The 22,118-nt window shown below is 42.2% G+C and overlaps 1 protein-coding gene across 1 annotated transcript; it reads left to right on the top strand.

Moving 5' to 3' along the window:
* The first annotated feature begins 216 nt into the window (after positions 1–216).
* UNC93A (unc-93 homolog A) lies at positions 217–19,595 on the top strand. Its single transcript, XM_086626985.1, has 8 exons — positions 217–303; positions 2,262–2,443; positions 3,229–3,458; positions 6,538–6,663; positions 9,674–9,891; positions 11,030–11,165; positions 12,750–12,881; positions 19,330–19,595. Exons 1-8 carry the CDS (start codon positions 217–219, stop codon positions 19,593–19,595), a joined length of 1,377 nt encoding a protein of 458 aa, XP_086483111.1.
* Positions 19,596–22,118: the final 2,523 nt, after the last annotated feature.

Here is a 22,118-nt window from a genome sequence, read left to right as displayed (position 1 = left end):
GTGAATGAGTAACAACTCGTCAAGGAGTTTGCAGTATCAGAAAAAGTAAAGTTCACTGGCCAATCCTCAAATAATTAACAACTCTTTCCGCTACAAATGCAGTGAGAAGTGACCTTGTTCAACTAAAGATAAGCTGGTTTCTCCAACTCAAAGCATTCCGTGGAATAATTGGATCAGCTCTGCACACCGGCAGACTTTTGTCTTGTATGAATCAACATGGAAAGGAATCTTAAGAGTGTTTTGGTCATTTCTTTTGGATTTTTGCTTCTCTTCACTGCTTATGGAGGACTCCAGAATCTACAGGTAAGTGGACCATATCCCACTGGTTGGCAGGACAGCTGGCCTGGAAGGGGATCAGGACAGCTGGTTACGTGAAACCTGCCAGTCTTTTCACAGTTTCTGTGAGGAAGGCATGCACAATGTTTTTTTGAGGTGGGTTGGGAGATCAACTTGTTGCAGGTTAGTATCCCTCACCCAGATCCATAGCATTTACTAAATCTTTTATTCTAGTCCTTCTCAAATAGTTTGAATGCTTGCGTCAGACAAGTATTCTTTAGGTCCACAAAAGCTGTTTGAGTGAAAATTTCTCTGAGAATTTTCTGAAAATAATATATTGCAAAATGGAAAACAAATTCCATTTCTGGAAAGAGTATGTTTTAACAATTTCTAAATGGCTATAATTTTACTATTATTATTATATAGCAATGTAAAATAATAAAAACGTATGCTCAAACCACTAAATAATTTAAGTATAAAAAATACAACAATTCTTGGCATCATGACATAGCATAATACTAAATATTATTTCAAATCAAAAGCAGCTGTGGCTTTAGCATCAGCATTAACATAGTAGCAGATATGGGTTTCTAGAATGACTTCAACACTCAGGATACCATCAGAGCTGTCTTGTTTGGCATAGCCAAAATAAAAGACTGAGGGTTACTGTTCCTGCCTATGAATACTTCAGAGTAGATAAAGGCAAGGAAGAACTTCTCAGACTAGAAGACTCTGCTGATCTAATGACAAATAAATGAATATAAATCATCCATGAGCAACTTTAAACGAGATGTTTAAAGATGACCCTGATCAATTGGGTCAGATTTTCCCACTGGTGTGGGAATCTTTGTGCTTTAAAGGTGGAGCTTGATATATATAACGTGATGCACTTGTTTCCTACAACAAGGGGTTGACTTCATTTCAGGAAGAGGTCCTTGCTAGCTCTGTAATCCCAAATGAGTAACAAGCTAATCACATGATTTTGGATGCCTGGCTCCTAATTTTTGGAAGCTGTAGCTGACAAAATTGAACTAATGATTTTTCAGAAATAGGATCTCAGAGATCAGGCAGCCTCTTTGCCTTTTTACAAAACAACCATTCTGATTCTTAAATACTTTGCCAACCTCCTCACCTCGCTGTCCTGATGCCTGCCTCTTGCCCAGGGAGCCACGCAGCTGCCACCATGGCCGGAACATGAAGCCACCACAAGGCTTGAAAGTGTTGGATGCAGCCACCAGCAGCCTTGCTCTCCTCCAGCACTCTCCAGTGCTACCCCTCCAGCATCCATGCCCCCTTCCAAAATCATACTGGATTGTGTCAGCTTTCAATGAAAAAAACCAGGAAAATGTGGATAAGCAGAATCTTGATCTTCTCATTGCAACTTTCACAGTATCAAGACAAGAGGAGAACTATTTTGAGCATAAAAATATAAAACCTAGTTAGATCAGTAAAATCTTACTCCTCCCTTGTGTAAAGGTGAGTGAATAAATTGCTTCCAACTATAAAGGGCTGCTGTGAGCATATTAGGATATTTGGACCTTGGCCTCTGAAGAAGTCAGAAGTTATCAGACCTGTAGTTTAAAGCAAAGAATCTTCCACTATTACTAAGTCAGACCATGCAATGCAGATCGGAGGATATTCCTGCCTGAGACAAAAAAGAGAAGGCCAAGAAATGACATTATCCTTCATTCAGCTTGCTTTCAAAGACAAACTCAAACAAATTACATGAAATAATCTAAAGTCTGACTTACCAAAGCTTTGAATCTGAGCAATCGTCACCTGGTTCTGTATCATATTTTCATAAATGGGCTATCATTGTAAGGAAAACCATAAATCCATAACCAGACTGCTTTGGGGAAAGGAAACAGTAATACCCAGCCCCAGCTTCCATGTCTCTCTGTTTCTGCCTGAAGCCACTCTCTGTACACCATAGCGACATGCGCCTGTGATAAAATTTGTCTCAGCTACTTTTTTTGTCCATGCAGAGCAGTCTCCACTCAGAAGAAGGCCTGGGCGTTGCTTCCCTAAGTGTTCTCTACACTGCACTCATCTTATCGTCCATGTTCCTCCCTCCAGTCCTCATCAAGAAGCTGGGCTGCAAGTGGACCATCGCAGGCTCTATGTGCTGCTACATCGCGTTCTCCTTAGGGAACTTCTACGCTAGCTGGTACAATTTAAATACTTTAACCATGTCTATTGTGTTTGAACAAAATCAGTACGGGTAAAGTTCATTCTTCTTTTTCTTCTCAATTCCTACTCTACCTCCATGTTGCAGATGTGAAAGTTGGATGCAAAAGGTGTTACTTGCAAGAAACAGGGATAAATAAATCCAGTGGCAGGTGAAGCAGAGAGGCGAAAATGTGCAAAAAGCCAGAATGAATGCATCCATCTGCCCACCAGTAGCTGATTTTCAACCTCAAGTGTGTAGCAGAGATTTCCCTTTAAAAAAAAAATAAAAAGTTTCATTTAAAATCCAAATGACTTTTAGGATTGTTTTAGATAAGATTGGTAAGGGAAGGCTGTCTTCCAGCCAGTGGCTCTGGGAACAGAGAATGACAGAGGAAGGCTGGCTCCTGCCTTGGATTTCAGAGGTGGATAAACAATTTACCTCTGCTCTCCAGTGACAGGGGACACAACTCTGCAGACGAAAGTTGTCGTGATCCATCTTCTGAAGTGCAGATGCAATTTAATTCTCAGTTACAAAAGGACAGGGTACATGAGCACAGACCTAGCCAGCCTAGCCCAGACCTAGCCCCTGAACACAGCTGGTAGTGCTTGCACATCCCAAACTTCATAAGACTGGCCCTTTCTTGGTTCCACGTAGATTTGTTGAATCATATAAAGGATAAATCTATTCTTTTGATGTCTATTTTTGTCTATTCTGGATCTTTGGCTAAATGATTGTTATGCTAATAGATGGTAACTATGCTAAATATTAGTGTTCTTTTGCAGGTACACACTAATCCCTACCTCTGTGATCCTGGGCTTAGGAGGAGCACCACTCTGGTCTGCCAAATGCACTTACCTTACCATTGCTGGCAATTCATACGCTGAGAAAGCAGGAAAAAATGGGAAAGACATCATCAACCAATACTTTGGAGTCTTCTTTCTGATATTTCAGTCCTCTGGCATCTGGGGAAATCTGATCTCATCCTTGATATTTAGTCAAGCTTCCAACAAAGGTAAAATACATTTTTTAAAAATTTGGCACATCTTTCTACTATCGTCAGCTAGTTCTAGATAGTTAAAAGGTATATTTCTGTAGTTGAGCTAGTTACCCTCCATTGCCTTCATAGTCAGTGGAAACAGACGCTTTAGATGTGACTTAGCTCATCTGAAGGTATATGTCTGAAATAGGCGGGATAAATCACTCTCTAGAAGCATCGATTTTTTATCAACTCTTCATCAGCTGTAAAGAGAATTCAGATAACTAGTTCAAAAATAGATGTCTACTGAATTCTTTTTGAATTCCACCCTTGTGTTGTAAAGCATAGACAGGCTACTGGCAGTGACAGTCTTTCACATCTGACTTCTATTTAAAGTGGATTAAAACAAAAGGTAAAACACTTAAGCAGCCTTTCCGCAACGCTTGTAGTATCGGATTAATTTTCTGTTAAGCATTCAAGGTGAGTCAAGCTGATGCTGGTACTTGCTGAAAATGAATGCTTTACATAATTGACAAGAAGAAATAGAAGTAACTGTTGGCAGAAGGCTGCATGCCAGGGCTCCTCTGCTGTATTTCAGGCTCAGACAGAAGATGCCGATGTATCTTGGAAGAAATCACTTGACAGTCCCACCCTCATTTCCCATGCTGGTAATTGGTGTAAGCTTTAAAAGGGCAATTGTGAAGATAAATTAACACTTGGACACCACCTTAGAGATTCAAAGTGCTACAGTGTATTATTGTTGCAGTCTCCCGTGCGTTCCCTGTCCTGTCAAAGTCAGAAGAGGATGGACGTGGAAAGATCTTGCCATATACACTGCTACTACGAACAGCAAGAAGTTACTTCTCTTCCCTGGCTCACTTAAACAGTATGTCCTCTGGATGGTATTCAAATAGGTATTCAGTTAAACCTAAATGTCACAGAGCTGGCATCAGGTTTTAATCTTTGAATCCATGAATCTATGGCACGGTACTTGTCAGAAGGTGTGATATTTATGGAGAACCATGCTTCCTTTAATCTCGAGCAACTATAGATGAAAGACCATCAAAGCACAAAGCTAAAAAACTGTATTAAGTGCAAGTGGCGCTGCTGACCTGATCACTGAGCCACACAACATCTCAGGAGGGAATGGCCGTTCTGGTTTCATTTGCAGGGCAGAGGCTGTGGTGCAGCTGTGGGGTCTGCACAGACTGCAACCATTTTACTCTCCTCTGCCTCACAGCACGCGTCATGTTAAGCGTTGTTAATAAGAGGATTAAAATACTCTTTTTGTATCTTGTAAATCCTCTCCTAGGTTTACATCTGAGGACATTCCTTTAAATTCTAATGAAACTCCAACTTTTACTTATTTCTTATCAGTTACATTGGATTTCAAGAAATGCTGTGCTCCTGGAAGGTGTGTTATGAACAGCTCTCAGAGTCTTGCATATTTTCAAAACAGTGATGAGCAGTCACACTAAAAGCTTCCCAACTGTGCCTTCTCAGTCAGACTCAGCTTTAATCTAGAGAGAGCTTCTTGCGGGGGATTAAGAATCTTCAGGCACTACTTCTTTGCCTCTTCTCTCACAGTACAGCAAAGATATCCACCCATATTGTCCATATACTTTAAACATATAATTTCACAGAGCAGTCAGAAAGTTATGGTATGTATCTGCAGAATCAAAATGCACAAAATTCAGACACGTATGTACACTGGACATATTGCCTGCTTCACTGCATCCATACACAGCAAGGCAAGCTACACCATGAGGTAATACTACAACAGAAGACAGTAATCAATGTAAATTACAAGAGTCATCCTTTCTCACTTATCAATATTGCAGCCTTTTTTCCAGAGGAACAGAGCAAACCCTGCCTTGCAGCTTCCATATCACTAATTGCATGTGCATCTTCACCTTCAGATGATGCATGAACAGATAAAAAACTTGTTTTACACGCTTCCACACTTTACTAATGTGACTCACCTTTTGCATATGGTAATTTTGCTGAGAGTCTGTTCAAAACTGTGTAGCGGTAGCCACTGGCTATAATAAGGTAAAGATTTTCTTTATGTTACTAAGTTTTATCAGACGTTGAACCTAAAGTTGTTTACGAAGCTAGTTAAACAGCTGGTTCACATCACAACAGCTTTGATTGGAAGTAATGAGGAAAAACACTAAAAGTAGTTATGCAATAACTGTAATTATCAAAAAATTACAGATCAAGTCCTGTTTAAGGAATCAGCCAAGGTACACTGTATTGCCCTCTATTATGCTTGAACCAGTGATAAATTCTGCAGTGAAAGCATTGAAATAATTGTGGATTTTTTTATCATCCTTCCCCACTTATTATACAGCTTATTCAGGCCCACACTTTGGGTTAGTATGTTTTCTTTACAGAAAGGGTACTGGAGGAAGCAGGCATGGTGTCGTGGTGACACCCGCATGTGTGTGGCTTTGACACATACCCAGCAGAACACTGATGGGATTGAACAAAACAAAGGTCTTACTCCAAACCCTGCCAAACTGTTCTAGTTTCAAGTATGTTATCAAAGAGTAATAAAGCCAGAAGTAAATAATAAAGCCTGGAAAAGCTGATTTCTTGGAAGACTGCATTGGTGGATAATTGTACTTTGAATTGATAAAACAAAAAGATGTCTCAAGGTTCCTTTCCTATAACGTAAACATAAATTTCCTGGAGAGGGATAATGTGCTCTGGCTGCAAGAACTGGGTCCATCAGTTCAGTGGTGGTGTAAACAGTCCTGTAATCACAATACCCCACCTGTCTTGTGGAGTATTATGATTAAAAGGTACAGATACACACTGGAACTTTAAATACTGCAAATTGAGCTTGGATTCAGATTTCAGCCTCTGGCTTTAGTCCATGTCTTCATGTAACCACCAATTCAGTGTTCTGTCTTGAGCAATTGTTTCAGTTAAACCAAATTTTTGTGTGTTGAACTAGGATTCGGAAGTTAAACATCTCTAATCAGGAAGGATTTGAAACCAGGACCAATTTCCAAATGCTGGATTCCCTTCTCCTTATATCCTTACATACAGTGTGCACTCATCTGATCTCTTCTCTGTCTTGTCTTTCTTTTGCTTCTTACTGAACTAGTGGAAATCTCAGAAGAAAACCTGGCATGCTGCGGAGCGTATGACTGCATGACTGATACCACTAACACCACTGGGTCAGCAGAACCCTCCGACTCCTTAATCTACACTCTGCTAGGGATCTACACTGGTAAGTGATCCACACAGTCTTTAATGAAGATCTCTGATGGAGAACTTACTACTTGTGAAACCCAGCATGACTTTGCAGATTAAATTTCCAGCTTCCTCCATCAATCCAATTTGCTAAAAGGAAATGAGATATGTGAGAGCTGTAAACAACTCCTCCTTTAATACTTTCAAATGCTTGGTGTCAGTGCTGTATCGTTTTTTTTTCTAAAGGAGAAAGACATTCTTTACACTTTTCACCTGGAATAAAGCTGAAGCCCAGCATGGTGACTCCACTGTTTCACCGAAAGTCAGTGCTGCTCTACAGACTAGAAACAAAAATATGCCCATGTTGCAATTAGAGGATTGCGGCAGCTTATCCAGTTATGCATGAGATAGACAGTTTTAAACTCACTATCTTCAGGATCGGCAATAGTGAACTAGTTACTGGTGGCACTGAGCAGATTTATATATGCATGCAGAGTTCCAACATGCTAAGAGCAGCCCAGCTAGTGGTACTTGAACTCACCAACTTCTAGTCATCTGAGGATGCTTATCAGAACTGGCTGGTGTCCTGCCATTAGTAAAACAGCTTTAGCACAAGAACTGCACTGTAGTTAGAGGTGGACCTGAACCACGGCTCCCAGAACATGCAATCATTTGGGGGAAGGCTTTTGGATCCCTTCTGGATTTTACAACTTAAGTAAATTCTCAGCTGTGATGCTCGAATTCTTATACCTTTAGTGTGAAAGGCGAAGATGAAGAGACGTACTAGGCAAACTGGCATGGCTCCCTTTTAGCAACTACACCTGCTATAGACCTTCCTTGCATAAGGCTAGAATGGAACCAAAGACAGGGAAGGCTGATGCCATCAAAAATTGGAAAGACAAAAATAGATACCCAAAGATTCATTCAGTGAGGAAAGTTCAAAAGTATCCAGCTCAAAACAAGTTCTTCTCTGGATAAAGGGGAAGTATCTGGCAAGGCAATATGTCACCTTAGCTCTGTTAAAACATCTTTGCAGTCTCTGCACATAGGTGTACTCTCTGTGCTCAGATAGATGCACAGAATTTGTCATACGCTCAAAAAGAGAGGAAGTGATCCGGTCAGAATCAGCCCTCACTGGATGAGTGCATCGCAGCAAACTCTCTCTCCTTCATAGATTTCATAGATTTCATAGATTTCTACGTTGGAAAAGACCTTAGAGATCATCGAGTCCAACCATCCCTAATCCCCATTAAACCATATCCCCAAGTAGATCATCCACCCTATTCTTAAACACATCCAGTCCTTCCCAAACTTCATTCCTAATTGGTGAGAAAATGCAAAGAATATCCCTCCACTTCCCTTCCAGAGTGTGCTGGAGCTGAGGCCTTTCTGCTAAAGGCAGGCTTGGCTCACAAGTTCAAATTTAAATTTGATGACTAACATATACAGCACTCCCTTAGGCTTTGCTCATGCAAAATGAATGCAACCCTGCTGTCTACTGACCCCCCGTCAGTAGGGTTTCATTTTTCTTTTAAGCTCTTAATAAAAGATATGTCTTTTCCTACCTCGAGGGAAACCAAATAGCTAAATATTTCATTCACAGGCATTTTTTAAATGTCTCCTCTATTTGGTTGCTGAATACATATTTTGCCCAGATTAGGTAGAGATAAAATGGATAAATTTTTGTTCTTTGGTTTTCTTGAGGACTGTGGATGTTTCTATGTATGTTCATACCAACCACCATTAAGCCATGCAGTTACTTATCTCCTATAATTGTCCTTGGTTAATTTGACATATTTGTTAAAATATTTGTTCTATAAATGTGGATATCCTGCTCTTGCCCATGTAAGTTCTGCAATCAGCCCATAAGCACTAACAAACACCCTGGCAGAACTGGCAATGACTTACATCATGAAGGGTTTATAGCTCAGCCACAGTGCAGAACCAAGACACTGGAGAATACAATTTAATTTTAGGAGGCATTGATGAGGAATAATAAGCAATAAAAAACTGATGAAATTTACTGTAAATCTACTAATATATTTGGACGCTAAAAGTTCACAGAAAAGAGCATGCCCATACACAATAACATAAGAGCACATCAAGCAGGCAATGTGATGGGGAGAGATGCTCGGTTTTCCTTTTACTCTGAACTCTACATTTTTCCGTAGATGGATTTCCAGTCAGCATAAGTAAGAGAGGAAACATAATCATGACTTGCATCTGCAATGAAGAAATCAGTTGTGAAGCTGTGGCTGCTTCATGTATATCATGAACCAGTTATCTTCTTGATAACATGAAAAAAATCATATTGATTCACTCCATAAGCAACAAACCTAGACTGATACATACATGATCATTCTCTGATTAACTACCCCATGTATTCTTTCATACGCTGCTTCTGCTGGGAAATTATAGGTTCAAAGCTGTAAATTCAATTTTTTTCAAGTCACTCAGAGTTGCTCACTATCGTCTTTAGAATAGCACATATTCCACACTCAAAGCATGGCTCTGAGCTGCCCCCCAAAAAAAGGCAGCATATACTGTGATCCAAGACAGCAGTTCTACTTCTAGCCCTTTATTTTTCTTTCTATGTATTTGAAGGAAGATTCCCCTCCTAGCCATGAAAACCTTGGCAGTGGAAGTGAATATTCCTCTCTCGTGTTGATTTAAAGTCTTTTGATAGCTCCCGAGGGAGCTGTTTCTGGCCAGCTCCCCGTCCCCCTGGCCCCGGGCTTGCCCTGGAAGGGCGAGCCGTCACCCTCTGCGGCCGTGCAGCTGGCCCGGCGGCTGCCACAACCGGCCAGGCACAGTTAAGCCACAGGGATTTGTGAGGTGCGCAGCTGTCCACAGAAGATGTGAATGCACATCAGGCCTTCTTGTTTACACAGAAACGGCCTTCTCACTCAAGCGGAATCAGAGGCATCTGCCAAAACGTCCCACAGAGAGCTAAGCACTAAGTCAGAACAATAACAGCAGCAAGCGACTTCCCATCATTCTTCCAACATTCTTCAGTTTTTCATGAACCTTTTGTTTTGTTTTTGCAGCTAGTGGTGTGCTAGCTGTGTTGCTGATTGTTGTATTTCTGGACCAGATCAAATCTGACCAAGCAGAGACTGAGAAAGAAACACTAGTGACACCATCCTTTTGGTCTACGTTCCTAGCAACTTTCCAGCATCTTAAAGATAAAAGACAGTGTCTTCTAATCCCTCTGACAATGTACAGTGGGCTTGAACAGGGATTTCTTTCTGGTGACTACACAAAGGTGTGAATGACAACAAAAATCTATTTGTGACCGATTGTTTTCAGTGCCTTTGTGTCTTACTGTTGCATCTGATCTATATTTACTCGTTAAATGAAGAAGTTTTCAATGGCGATTCAGGGTTTGCTAAATTACTGCTTCCTTCTACTTGAATGAACTCTGAGTGACATCTTCAAACAGGAGAGGCCAGCAGTAAATATGTCCCTTGGAACAGCCTTAAAAAGAACACTGTAGAGAGCTTAACTCACCAGTGGGGGCCACAGCAGAGAGCTACAGGTTCAAACTCTTCGGCTTGTTGTAAATATCAGACTGGGAGAAAAGCCAGAAGTCTGCAAAGCTTTTATATCTTCCTTCCTTTTGGTTTCCCTAGAGTTTGTATAAGTGCAAGTCAGCACATACACCACATATTTTATTTTGAGAACCTTTACGGTAAGAGGGCAAACCCTCGGTGTGGCTGGCTGAAAGCCCTCACCAGTCACTAGCGCAACAAGTCCAAACCTTGGCAGACTAAAATGTTCAAAACCACCTCTGCTCCTCCAGTTTCTCTACAAACCTAGACCTGCAGCAGGTGCGTTCTCCAGACATTCATTGAGAAAGCCTCCAAAGAAAGGGAGTAAACTTCCTGAGCTGCTTCTTTGACACTTAAGCTTTCAAACCTTGCACATAAGTGTGCACTTGCTACTGTGTTTGAATGGATTGAAAGGGGCACTCACTCCATGGCCATCTCCATTGCTTGTACGCTTTTATAGGTAAGGTCCTCTTGATTTATTGGGAGCTGCTCTGTAAGGACCATAGTGGCAACTGTCACTTTTCATCTCTTGGCCTCTGAAGGGAAGGACAGAAAATTCCTAGTGCCACTTCCAGGAGTTTTCTTTCCATAGTGAGCAGTGCTCTGCTTTCTTCTCCTGCTTGTTACTGCTCTGTTTGCATGGCATCAGTCTGATTGGGAACTGGGTTAGCAACATTGCTGCTGAAGGCCAACTAGGTCAATATGCCAGGCACTTGTCAGCAAACTCTGTAGCTGTGCTCCTTTCATCTCATCCATGCTGGCTATTTACCAAATACTCAGGCTAAGTCCTTTGAACCTCAGCTGTGTATTTTCACTGAAGAAAACATGTCACCACTGTCTCTTCTCTTCCAGACGTATGTGACCTGTGCCCTGGGGATACATTACGTTGGTTACGTGATGATCTGCTTTTCAGCTGTAAATTCCCTCTGCTCTCTGCTCTTTGGGAAGATCTTTCAGTTCACGGGTAGAAAACTTCTGTTTGCATTGGGTATGTAAAGGACTAATCACCTCATGTAATATACCAAATCCAGTGCTCCCCACTTTGCATACACTACAAAGGGAGACCTTGCTGCCAGCTATCAATTAAAACCAAAGTTAATCTGGAGCAAAATTCATTCATGAGAAGAGAGGCAGCACAGTTAACCACTCTATTGAGGTCATTGCCTTATATCAGTTTGCTGGTGGTGTAGTTTACCCTGCTTTTGAGAGTGCCGTCTACTCAAAAAGTGCCCTACAGCTTTGATGGTTCACAGCTCCAATGCAAGCAGTGATAAATGATCTTACAACACAGGTGTTGTAGGTATAGTGTTGCCTACAATATACCTGAGAAGGTTTTCTCCATTGAGGTGAAACCTCCTCACCCTTACGGAGTGAAAGCACTTATGAACCTTGTGAGATACACTGCTGATTTGAGTCTCAGGGGATGGTGAACCTGGAATTTAAGCAACCACTCTAGGAATTTCAGGAGAATTTTTAAAGGCTGGCCTGGTGTTTTTTTCACTACTTGCTCTACAGGAAGAAAAATAAAAGAAAGAGTCATATGTCAGTGTCAGGCCAGAATAACTTGAGGGCTTCTGTATGGGTCAGTAATATTCAGGTTGGCATGAGAAGAGTTTTATATATTTAAGAACATCTTCATCTCCAGAGAACAGTGTTCCAATGAGTAATGGAGACAGAAAAGTACCAAGAATATTTCATTTGTGTCCCTGTATCCACTAAGGTGTTCATACTGATGTGTGCTAACACCTTACTTCCATTACACAGTACCCTCTATTATTAGAAAACTTCACTGACTGAGTCAATGTGCATCTAGACATTCTAGGCATTTCCTCCACAGGTAATTTTAAACCTGGGCAAGGAACAAGAAACATAGTCCTTTATGCTACAGTCACTAGTTCAGAGATTCTTCTGCATATGTCTGTCCTAGGTGTATGTCTCACTCTATGAAACTAATTTCAGATTTTAAAAAATCCCAGATAATAATAATAAATTAAAAAATAATAAAAAACCCAACACCCGTATAGTGTTAGTAATGTAAGACCTCTGAAACTCTCAGTTCTGTTTAATGGTCTTTGTACTCAGCCTAAAAGGTGTTCCTGGGGTGGGGAGGAATCAGTGACTCATTTACATTCCGCTTTTAAAAAGAAACAAAAAGTGACCAGACGTTTTAGATATCCTTAACTGTCTCCTCTGGCCCTGTGTGTAAGGACTAGGTAAAGAGAGCCGAGAGATGCTTCCTCCCCCTTCCCACATGCCTCACATGATGACTGCAAGTCTTTCAGTAGCCCCTTCTCCTACTCAGTGGCAGTTCTTGGTCCCTGGGCTAACAGCTGTATCAGCGCCGAGGATCTGACAGCTCAGGACACCGCTCAGAATTAAAGTCTGCCAAAGGACTGCATTGTCTTGTATTTCATGTGATATCAACTCAGTCAGTACAAATTTCAATGAACCAGAAGGATTTTGAGATTGCCTTGTGCTCTAGTTAGTGGAAGACTTTGAAACTGGTTTTGACCACTATCTGTCCTGTTTCTAATAGCATTTATATTTCTGCTCTTTCTTTCTAAATCAACAGCCGCAGTTACAAATATCGCCTGTATAATAGCATTACTGCTGTGGAAACCTCATCCCAACCAGCTTGCTGTGTTTTTCGTATTCCCTGCTCTTTGGGGCCTATCTGATGCCATTTGGCAGACACAAACTAACGGTAAGTCTTGGAGACAATGAAATGAACTGAGAGATAAAAATCTGCATGTTTGTATTTATAAAACAACACATGCATAAAAATGATAATGGTTTTAGGACAGCATCTAAAAGAAATATGTTACCTTATTGGAAAGCAGAAGAAATAAGAACAAGTTGAGAATAAGAAAGTAAAATACTCGTTAAACAAATTTTTTCAAGATGAAGAGAGAAGAACACTGCAGCAGATGATAATGGATACTCAGAATAAATATTCTGGAGGAGTGTAAGTATTTCAGAGAAAATTAGAAAACTCAGAAGAATGATGCATTTAGTCTGTCTTGTGCAATAAAGCAGAGTGCTCTGGATAAAAAATTGACTCAAAGCTCAGCAACAAAAGAAGCAGTAAATTGGCTGTTAGGAGTTATTAGAAAAAAATGGAAGGAGAAAACCACAGACAGCAACATTATGCAACCAAGTAAATCCATGCAGTTCTGATTTGCTCCATTTCAAAAATCATAATCAAATGTGATTATTAAAATCAAAAGCCTAACACAGTAGAATACTTTAGCCTGGACAAGTGATAAGTAAGGAAAGCAGTCAGTAAGATCACGAATAATATGGAGAAGGCGATTAGAAATCCACTTTTTCTCTTAATAACGGAACTAGTGGCACCAAATAAAGTTATCAGGCAGCAGGCTTTATAGAAAAGAGATGCTTTTTTTCACACAATGTATAATCAAAGTAAGGAATTCATTGCCATAAATGTAAATGTTTTAAACACGGAATTATATCACTTCAGGGGAAGATATTCTTGGGGGCTATTAAAGCCTGGTGGTCCAGAGGAGATCTCCAACTCAGAAAGTCCCTATGCCTTTGAGTGCCAGAGTCAGGAGGGAACTGGGGGGGGAAAAGATCACTATGTACTTACCTCGTTTCTTACACTCTTATCCTGGGAGTCTGTTACTGGAAGTATACCATTGGACTTCTCTGATGCATTATGGTTGTTTTTGTAACCTTTTATGTTCTACTGCTTTGTGATACAGTGCAATTATTACGTACAGACAGTTCAGATAATGAGCTGATGCAAACCAACTTCCATAAGGGATTATTTAAACTTTTCCCTCAATCATCAATGCCGTAGCCTGTGTCAGTAACCCAGTTACTCGGTCTCCCACCTGCTCCCATATTTTGCCTCTTATTTAATGAACATTGTCTTCCTCTATCTCAAATTCGTATTTGGCAGATGCCATAGGAATATGCATGTGACAGAACTAGCTCATCTGGGCCCACAAGAGGTTATGTGTCTTGGCCTCCCTCTCTCTGATCCTTTTAATTGCTTCAGTAGCTTAGATGATTTCACCCACTAGATAAATTATCATGTTCCTCCTAGAGAGCTGAAGGGAAAACACCGCAGTCCGCTGCCTGGCACTAGCAGCGATCTCCTTTCTGGCACGTGTAGAGTCCCCCCTCTATGCACAAGGAAGTGACCAGCCAGACTTGTCTGTCCCTCCAGCAGCTCCAGTTCATATCCCTTGGAGGAGAGCTGCTACATACATCAAGCCACACCCTCTCATCTTCTTTCATCCCAACCCACAGCCTTGTGCCTTTGGTACAATTTTAAGTCAGTACTCTCGTTATTCAGGTTCATGGAAGGACAACATCAGTGAATATTTGCTCTCTCTGAAGTAACGCTGTTCACTCATTTCCTGCTTCTTCAGGCACAGTCTTCCTGATTGTTCATCAGGCTCCTTCCCAACACTCATGAGAGCCATATCTTAGTCTCTCACTGGGATGAAGGACCTGCCCTTTATCCTGCTTCTCTCTTTTCCAGAAAGCCTTGCCCTCAGACACTTAGTTTCTTTCAGAATCACAGAAGGGTTGAAGTTGGAAGGGACCTCCGGAGGTCACCTAGTCCAACCTCTCTGCTCAGGCAGGGCCCCTCAAAGCCAGTTACCCATGACCATGTCCAGTTAGCTTTTGAATATCTCCAGAGAGGGAGACTCCACACCCTACTTGGGCAATCTGTGCCAGTGTTCAGCCACCCCTACAGTAAAAAAAATTGTTTCCTGATGTTCAGAGGGAACGTTCTCCGTTTCAGTTTGTGCCATTCATCCCTTGCCCTGTCATTGGACACCACTGAAAAGACTCTGACTCCATCCTCCTCAGGCATTTATATACATTTGTGATGTCTTTTGAGAAAGGCACCTCCTCAGTAAGGTCCCTGCGTGCCTGATGAAGAGGCATCTGGTGCCCTCGTTAGGAAAAGGGGTAAGTACGGAGGACCTAAGTGTCAGAGAAGGAGGCTGGGAAGTGGCTGCAGTTCCCAAGCCCTGGATGAGGCATAGACGGTGGACAAAGCTTTGTGCTTACTTGATGGCGAGTGAGCTTTGCAGTGCTGTGACAAGACTGATCTCTATTACAGCACTGTAATAGGTCATCTCCATTCCCAGATTTCTGGAGGATACCTGTGAAAATTTCATGTTTGTGTTAGCTGGGAAAAAAACAATGTTTCTTATGCTTGCGAAGTATTTTTTGTCTCTGTCTTCTTCAGCTGCTCCATAGCTCTCAGTTAGAAAATTATACAGAGTTTGCTTTGCACATTGTCATTGTCACACTGAAACATCAAGTGATGACATGAAACAGTAATAGAGAGATGCAGTGACGTTACTCCATCATGCTGCAACTCAGAACAGGATCTTCAGTTTGACATGCTCATTTCGGACTAAATCTCTCCTCCCCTTCACGGTTTTATTCAGATATAAATCTGAATAAAAATCACGAGACGAGAAATCCCCAGCTCCAAAGGCTAGGAGGTGAGATAGGATCTCTAAAACAGCATAGGGGACCAAGGTCTGCAGTCCTTTGGCAAGCTCCTGTGACTGCTGCTTGGGCCTCAGTAGATCAACCACTGAATAAATACAATGGCATTGTACTGCGTTTTAAGGCATTTTATGGTAATGGAAGCTGATTTACTCTGGCCTGCTGTGGATAGTTAATACTGGAGTTCCCTCTAGAGGATATATAGGCTCACAGTAGATGAGTCACTTCATCTAAAGGTTTCTGAGCATGTTTGTACATGTGTGGACACTCTCATTTATTTCCAGTGAAAGCTGCTTCATTTCAGAGTGTGTAGTGCCCTCTCTTATCTGACCTAAACACAGATGCTATTATTACCCCCCTGGCAACAAATGCACTTGGGGCGTAACAATTACATAGCACTGAGCTATTGGGTAGACTATGGTAAAATAAGGTTCTTTCCAGACTGACTGCATCTTTAGAAAGGATACAAATCAGTCTGGAAAGTTTATAAACCTGGACTCAAATGATTTCCAGCAGTCCTGTTATATACCCATGCTTACTAGTACCAGGAGAAGGAGCACGAAAACGGGCAGTGGTAAACAGGGAGGATAATTTCTGTGAAATGAGCTGCAAGAATGGAGACCTAGCAGCCTCGCCACTCAGCCAGCCCGGCAGGTCCTGCTAAAGCTTCAGCCAGGCAACTTGTGCCACATTGCACTCAACAGTGTTTGTGATAAGGACAAATGTTTAAGTTTGAGGCAAAACCACCACTGTGCTCCTATATAACTCCTAGCTAATAACGCATAGGCATCCAAGAAATAAGAACTTTCCTGCCGAGTCAGCCCTTCCTATAGGTGAACCTTGGACAAGATCCCCATTCAATTCTCCCATTGTTTTGATCAAAAAAGAAGGCTTCAAAACAGTACGGAAAAATAGGTACCAGCTGAAAGCCAGAATCTTTACACATCAGAAACCTTCCTATATTAAACTCTCCTTACTAATCCCTTTTCAGAAGATAACACAAGGCATATCAGTAAAGTAATATGAACAGCTTGTACTTGTTCATTTATTAGGCAAAACTATGAAGGATTATCAAATAATTCACACTACGCTACACTCAGGCAGTTTAATGAACTAAGTACATCTTGCGATGCACTTGTCCAGGTTTTCTGAATCGAATCATTCAATAAATGTCCTCTTACAGTCATCAGGAAGCAGTGAATTTTTATGTACAGATGATGTCTTCCCCTTCTTAACAAAACTGAAGGGTTAGTTGAGCCTGCCCAGACTTCTAGAGAACTTTGTACTCTTCTGTGCCTTTTGGCTGAACGTGTGTATTTCAAATAGATGTGTTGTTAGATAGAGAAGTGGATGAGAAGAGTCAAGGCTCATAATATTCCTCCCCTTTCCTCTCTGCACATCACAGCTGAGCCACTGGAAATGCACACTTCTTTATCACCACTGACGCTAGCTCAGCACCCAGAGGAAAGCAAGTTGTTCCCGCTTCTCTGTGTGCCCCACCAGTCAGACCTGGAGGCTGGGGAACCCTCCCTGACTCCCAGTGGTGGGTGTGCAGTTGACAGAACTCAGTGAGTTTCCTAGCGAACACAACTGCATTAGGATGAGCAGTTTAACTACATCTCCACATCAAGCAAGTTTTCCAGTTTCAGCCCAGAGGTTCTGTACACATCAAGGATATTCTTTTTGCCAACCCATCCAGAAGCTGAAAATTTGAAAACTTGGTTATCTCTAAGAGGAAAATATCCTTTGTGTATTGAATCTGAGCTCAGTTGTAGCTCTATGTGTTCTATTTTCCTCAACTTTCTGGTTGAAGTGTTTTGGATCAGTTTGTTTTTCTGAGCTTGGCAAGTATGAATAGCACACGTTGCTACTGTTGGCAACACCATGCAAGCCTCACCTGGGGGCTCCCTGAGGCCACGTTCTAGTGAAAACAATGGCCGTACTCAGAGAGTAGTGGTCAACGGCTCGATGTCCATGTGGAAACCGGTCACGAGTGGCGTCCCTCAGGGGTCCGTGTTGGGCCCCGCCCTCTTCAACATCTTTGTCAGTGACGTGGACAGTGGCATGGAGTGCACCCTCAGCAAGTTCGCCGATGACACCAAGCTGTGTGGTGCCGTTGACACGCTGGAAGGGAGGGATGCCATCCAGAGGGACCTCGACAGGCTGGAGAGGTGGGCCCGTACCAACCTCATGAAGTTTAACCAGGCCAAGTGCAAGGTCCTACATCTGGGTCATGGCAATCCCAGGCACAATTACAGACTGGGTGGAGAATGGATCGTGAGCAGCCCTGAGGAGAAGGACTTGGGAGTACTGGTGGACGAGAAGCTCAATATGAGCCGGCAATGTGCTCTTGCGGCCCAGAAGGCCAACCGCGTCCTGGGCTGCATCAAGAGGAGCGCGGCCAGCAGGTCGAGGGAGGTGATTCTCCCCCTCTACTCTGCCCTCGTGAGACCTCACCTGGAGTACTGCGTCCAGTTCTGGAGCCCCCAACATAAGAAGGACATGGACCAGTTGGAGAGGGTCCAGAGGAGGGCCACGAAGATGATAAGAGGGCTGGAGCACCTTTCCTATGAGGACAGGCTGAAAGAGTTGGGGCTCTTCAGCCTGGAGAAGAGGAGGCTCCGGGGTGACCTTATAGCGGTCTTCCAGTACCTCAAGGGGGCCTACAAGAAAGATGGGGAGAGGCTGTTCAGGAGGGCCAGTTGTGATAGGACAAGGGGTAATGGTTTTAAAATAGAGGGAGGTAGATTCAGGTTGGATATTAGGAAAAAATTTTTTACCATGAGAGTTGTAGAACACTGGAACAGGTTGCCCAGAGAGGTGGTGGATGCTCCATCCCTGGAGACGTTCAAGGCCCGGTTGGATGAGGCCCTGAGCAACCTGATCTAGTTGGAGATATCCCTGTTCCTTGCAGGGGGGTTGGACTAGATGACCTTTGAAGGTCCCTTCCAGCCCTAACGATTCTATGATTCTATGATTCTATGACATGCGTTTTATGTGAACAGTCTCTGCATGTTCTTAGGTGGGTGAAAGAAATGGTTTGAAGAACAGGTATACAGTGCATGCAGAGTCCATGCAGGTTCCCCCCAAAAGTGGGGAACGAGGGCAGCGGGGAGGTCACTATGTTTCCTTGATTCTTTCTACCTCACACCAAAAGACCAACTTGGTCCGAAAGGACCACGCTGCCCCTAGACAAAATCGCCTGTTCTTCAAAAGCCTGTAAGGACTTGGTATAACCTTCTCAATAGTTACACATGGAGACCCTAGAGTGTCAAGGGCCATTTCTGGCCATCTCCTCTTCCTCCTTACTTACTCACTTATCAGTGCAAGAACCTTGCCTTTTGTGGCTGATAGTTTGAAAAATAAACTTCCTGCCATCTCACTTCAATAGAGATCATCCTTTTTTCCTTCCTCTCACTTTCTTTCCCTTTTGTTCTTATGTTCTGTATTTTGTCATTTTTGCTCTGTTATTTCATTTGTAACAATTCACAGGAGTGCAAAAATATTTTAAGACAAAGCTTGTATTTTCCTTTCTCTGACGTTTATGAAGCAGGGTCTGTCTTCCCCATTGTGGTCTACTTATTCCCTTTGCAGAAAATACATGGTTGCAGACCTAAATCTTCACAAGCCACGTCTTTCCTTCCTTCTAGGATTCTATGGCATCTTATTTGAGAAACACAAGGAGGCTGCCTTTGCAAATTACCGTCTCTGGGAATCATTCGGATTCGTCATTGCCTTTGGTTATAGTACCAAATTGCAAGTCTACATCAAACTATACATTTTATTGTCTGTGCTTGTGTTGTCTATGGTGACGTACAGAGCAGCTGAATACCTCGAAGCTAAGAACTCCCCTGGGACATCTACTGCTACAAGGAAGGAAAATGTAGGACTCCACATCCAGGACACACACATATAATGCAACAGGGTTAGAGTGATGGAGGCAAAGCAAACTGGCTGGCTCCTATAGGCATGTCTCCAAGGGTGTTCCAGCATGTACTGTCTCCAGAAAGGAGGTAAAGGAACACATTTCAAGGCCAATACAATGCAAATGTCTTAGGAGTAAAAATCTCTTTTGACATCTCAGCCTTATAAGGGAAGATTATCTGACTTCACCCTTTCATACAGATGACCAACAAAATGTTTTGTCTTTTTTTCAACTAATAAAATCTTAATAAATGTAAACAAGACTCAAAGTCCTCACATTTTTGTATCTGTGGCTCAGACCTAGTATCACAGCTTTAGAATCAAACCTGAAAAGCCTACATGTGAAATCAGAAGACGACAGCAACTGGGGTTGATCAGCTGATCGCAGACAACACACATCATTTCATGGAAGCACAAAGTATAAAGATTTATATTGTTCTTATCCTGCATTCTTTAACACTTGCTGTAAACAACATCATGTTATAAACCGGCTATATCTACAGTTCCTATCCGAACATCACAAAATCCACTAACCACTGAGTCCACCAACTTGTCTTAGGTCAGCAGACAACTGTGTTTCTGCCCATGTCATCCCTCTGTCCCAGCACTCTTTCCCTTTGGTATTCCTGTTTCCTTACAGATGCCTTCCACATGAATAAATGCTTCAATCATGATGAACTTTCCCCACTTTCCCATCCACAGAAGATGTTTCCAAGATAAGCAGCCAGGTCATGCTACTTGGGGAACCCAGCCGTGAAGAGGATGCAGATAATGGTGTAAGTCATAGAGTGAGAAGGAGAAAAAGAGGATGGACCTATACTGTAATATCTGCTTGAGACCTATATGCATCTAGCATTGGCTCAGATGAGGATTTTCCTCCTCTCATTTCAAATTCTGTTTAGTTTTATCCATACTATATTGCTTCCAGATTTGGATTTTTGTGGTTTTACTGCAAGGAGAAGAGTGCTACAGTGCAATTACTGGACAGTGCCCTTACATCTTGATGAGAAAGCACTGTACAGATATCATGATCATTACTGGTAATGACACTATGATCAGGTCCTCTGCCTGAGGCAGACAGCATAAAAGAAATTGGAGATAAATTCTGTTCATCTCCAAGATTAGTGTTGCCCCTGGAAATAAACTACCTGGCTAGTTAAGTTGCTGCATGCCACAGAGATAACATTTGAAACTACTGGGTCTCAGTTATTAGCCATAAGAGAAGGACAAGGCACCATATGGTGTGACAACATGATAGAAATCAATAATACAATTTATGTGGGAAAAAAATCCCCAAATTATTAGGGCTTTTAAATAACAGTACCTTTCATGCTACTTTACTCTCTCTCTAACATTCCTTGTTCCCAAGCACCTGGACTCCCCTCCAGACTTCACCTGTGTTGCTTCATGGCTTTACATATAATAAGCTTCTTTTCCAGGTCTCATACAATTAAGCAGAGTTCATTATGTCCTGCAGAAAAGAAGGTGACAGGTGAGCTCCCTCACAGGTCCACCTTTCTGTTGTGCCTTTGCCCTGTCAGCTCAAAGGCATGCTGTTAACCTCTCTGTTGGAAACACAAATGGCAAAACTACTGCGGCTGCAGAATTCTGATGGCATCCCAGCTGCCCAGAGATTACAGATGGATTTGCCAGGCTGCTGCTTCTCATCCCACCCTGCTTCCGTCTGGCACAGAAACTAGACTGCACCTCGATAACAGACTGTGAAACACATCTTCGAATCTTCCTCTGATTCTCTTTTACACAGCAATGTTCAATGGCAAGTGAAGCAAAGAGGATTTTTGAGATGAACGTTAGTGAAAATCTGATCTGTGTGAATGTAACCATTTATAGTTTATGTGTAACAGCCTAACACTGAAATGAGGATCTTTCTACATAAGATGCTGTACACAGCCTCAGAACGCAGAGATGATCCCTCCCTCTGAGCATATACAGCTTGATGCGTTTTTCTCTTTCCTCCTGTACTAGGTCTGGCTGGGATGGAGTTAATTTTCTTTGTAGCAGCCCATATGGTGTTGTGTTTTGGATTTTGTGAACTAAAGCTGTTGAGATAACACACCAGTGTTTTGGCTATTGCTGAGCAGTGCTTGCATGGTGTCTGGGTTTTCTCTTTTTCCCACTTTGCCCCCTCAGTGAGCAGATTGGGGGTGCACAAGAAATTAAGAGGTGATGCAGCCAGGACAGCTGAGACAGATTGACCAAAGGGATGTCCCATACTACATGATGCCATGCTCAGGCATAAAAGCTCAAGGGAAAGGAGGAGGAAGTGAGGATGTTTCTGGTTATGGTGTTTGTCTTCCCAAGCAACTGCTACACAAGCTGAAGTCCTGCTTTCCAGGAAATGTCTGGACACCCGCCTGCCGATGGGAAGTAGTAAATGAATTCCTTATTGTGCTTTACTTGCACACATGGTGGGGTTTTTTTGCTTCACCTATGAAGTAGTAAATGAATTCCTTATTGTGCTTTACTTGCACACATGGTGGGGTTTTTTTGCTTC

This window comes from Tauraco erythrolophus, chromosome 2, assembly GCF_009769465.1.
Source record: "Tauraco erythrolophus isolate bTauEry1 chromosome 2, bTauEry1.pri, whole genome shotgun sequence".
Lineage (NCBI taxonomy): Eukaryota > Metazoa > Chordata > Aves > Musophagiformes > Musophagidae > Tauraco > Tauraco erythrolophus.
Note: the sequence above shows the minus strand (reverse complement) of the source record. Positions and strands in the feature narration are given on the sequence as shown.